At 58.1% G+C, this 2,336-nt stretch overlaps 1 protein-coding gene across 1 annotated transcript in view; it reads left to right on the top strand.

The window, feature by feature from the left end:
* CACNA1A (calcium voltage-gated channel subunit alpha1 A) overlaps positions 1-1,256 on the top strand; it is a 214,528-nt gene extending 213,272 nt beyond the window's left edge. The window contains exon 48 of the mRNA XM_034657160.1: positions 2-1,256. Within this exon, the coding sequence (XP_034513051.1) occupies positions 2-372 (371 nt within the window). The 3' untranslated portion in view covers positions 373-1,256. The remainder of the gene's footprint in view (position 1) is intronic.
* The last annotated feature ends 1,080 nt before the right edge of the window (positions 1,257-2,336 follow it).

Here is a 2,336-nt window from a genome sequence, read left to right as displayed (position 1 = left end):
TCCCCCAGGGCGTGTCGCCACGGCGGGGCGCGGTGGCCGGCGTCCGGCGCGCACGCGCCCGAGGGGCCCCCCGGTCCCCGGCACCACGGTTACTACCGGGGCTCCGACTACGACGAGGCTGATGGCCCGGGCGGCGGTGGCGGGGAGGAGCCCCGGGCCGCGGCTTACGACGCGCCACCCCCTGCGCGACACGCGTGCTCGCCCAGGACTCCCCGGGCCCCGGGCCCGGCCTGCGCCTCGCCTTCCCGGCACGGCCGGCGACTCCCCAACGGCTACTACCTGGCCCACGGACTGGCCAGGCCCCGCGGGCCGGGCTCCCGGAAAGGCCTGCACGAAGCCTACAGCGAGACCGACGACGACGACTGGTGCTAAGCCCGGGCGAGGTGGCACCCGCGCCCGCCCGGGCCCCCCCACGCACCCCACGCACACGCCCCACGGGGAGGAGCCGCGCACAGGCCGCGGGGCCACCTCGCTGCCACCCGCCCAGCACACAGGGGAGGCCCGGGAGGGCCCAGGAGAGGACCTGCCGGACGACCCCGGACTCTGGAGGGAGTCCCCAGGATCCGGACACACCAGAGTGTCCCGCAAAGACCATCAGCCGGAAAAGCCGCTCCTGGGCAGTGATGCGCCCCCCACCCAACCCCGACTCCACCCCACGACGGGGGCCCTCGGGGGCAGACAAACCACACAGCCAAGGGATTCGAATTAACTCAGCCATTTTTGGAGAACCTTGGGGAAATGGAAATTAAAAAAAAAAAAAAAAAAAACATTTTTAAAAGAAAAACGGGGAGAAAAAAAAATTGCTTCTATTGATGAGTTTTATCATCTCAATCGAATCTTTCCTTTCCCTGGTGAACGCGAGCTGGTGGCCCGTGTGTGGCGGAGAAGTCGGAAGTGAAGCCGAAACCCAGCGTCCCACACAGACCTCCACGAGACACTCACACCCCACACACGTTCTCAGACACACACAGGAGTGCTTGCTGGTTATACCAAACCCTACTATTACTGCCTGCAGAAATCAATTTAAAAAAATAAACAATTTTAAAAAGGACAAAAAAATTAATGAGAAAAGAAGCATTTTTTCTGACATTTGGTCCTGCTTGAAATAACAAAAGAAAAAAAAAAAAAACCACCACCACTGATTTCCTTTGCTTCTTTTTTCCTTTTTCCTACCTGTTTGAAAACTGTGGGCTTGGGACTGTGAATTACTGCATGACATTCAAAAAGAAAAAAAATAAAAAAGTTGAATCAAAGGGCTTTTGATTGGACTGGTCTTTATCCTTCTGCAAAGTGCTCCCCGGGCCTCTTTGGGGGAAGGTGGAAGGAGACCCTTTGAAAGTGTTTGAAAGTAGCTAAGAAAGCTGTGACTCTCGTCACCCGTCTTTGCGATGTCTGGGTTGCTCCAGAGCCAGCAAAGAACAAGGCGGACAAGCTCTGTTCCTCACCGCGCTTCGTGGCCAGAGCTCTAGAAATCCTGGCTGCCTTACCAAGCCCAGGAAAGCAAAGGCCAAAGATGTTAGCCAGGCCCTTGCCAGCTGTCCTGGCTGGAAGGAAGAGCAGTCCCCCCCCACTGTCACCCCCTCGCGTCCACCCTCGGGCATCCAGGTCTCCGGCCGTCAGCCTGCCCATCAGGTTCTACCTAAAAATAACCATTCTGGAAGATCAACCATCCTGCATGACCATCCTGCGTGATGGGGCCAGGGGGACCCCAGGGAGCACCTGTGAGGCCCCAAGCAGAACTCCTATTGGAAACACCCTGGCAGTGGGGAGTGCTAGAGGTCAAAGGTCAGCGCGGTCCCCCCATGGGGGCAGGGGATGGTCCCTGGCCAGCTCAAGATGCAGGCAGCCGAGCAGAGGTACAGGTGGAGATGGGGTTCTTACACAAGGGACTGACAGCCTTCCCTCTGTCCCCCTTCCAGCCCACCCAGGGCACCTGCCTGTACACCCCCACTCCAGACTTCCGGAAGCTGGCCCCACAGACGAAGATACAGACGACTCCCAGCCTGCCCCCCACCCCCAGGGCCTCACCTCCCTGCCTAGTCCGTGAATGTTTCCGTGAATATGGGCAGAAGCTACGAAACTAGAGCCAGTGGGATTAGGAGCTCAGAGGGCTGTGTAGACTCAGGCGAGCAGAAGGCCAGCTATAACCCCTTGTTCAACTTGAGCTGAGGCCTTTCTTTGGTCTGAAAGAGCAGCTCCTGGTATCCCTAGATAGGGCTTCAGAGAATCCCACAAAATCTATAGACACAGAGAGGTGGGTGGTCCTTGGGGAACATCAGGGTACCAGAAGAAGGAAAATCAGAGGCCAGGCAGTGGGAGACTAACCAGACATCTAC

The sequence above is a fragment of the Ailuropoda melanoleuca genome, chromosome 4 (genome assembly GCF_002007445.2).
Source record: "Ailuropoda melanoleuca isolate Jingjing chromosome 4, ASM200744v2, whole genome shotgun sequence".
Classification (NCBI taxonomy): domain Eukaryota; kingdom Metazoa; phylum Chordata; class Mammalia; order Carnivora; family Ursidae; genus Ailuropoda; species Ailuropoda melanoleuca.
Note: the sequence above shows the minus strand (reverse complement) of the source record. Positions and strands in the feature narration are given on the sequence as shown.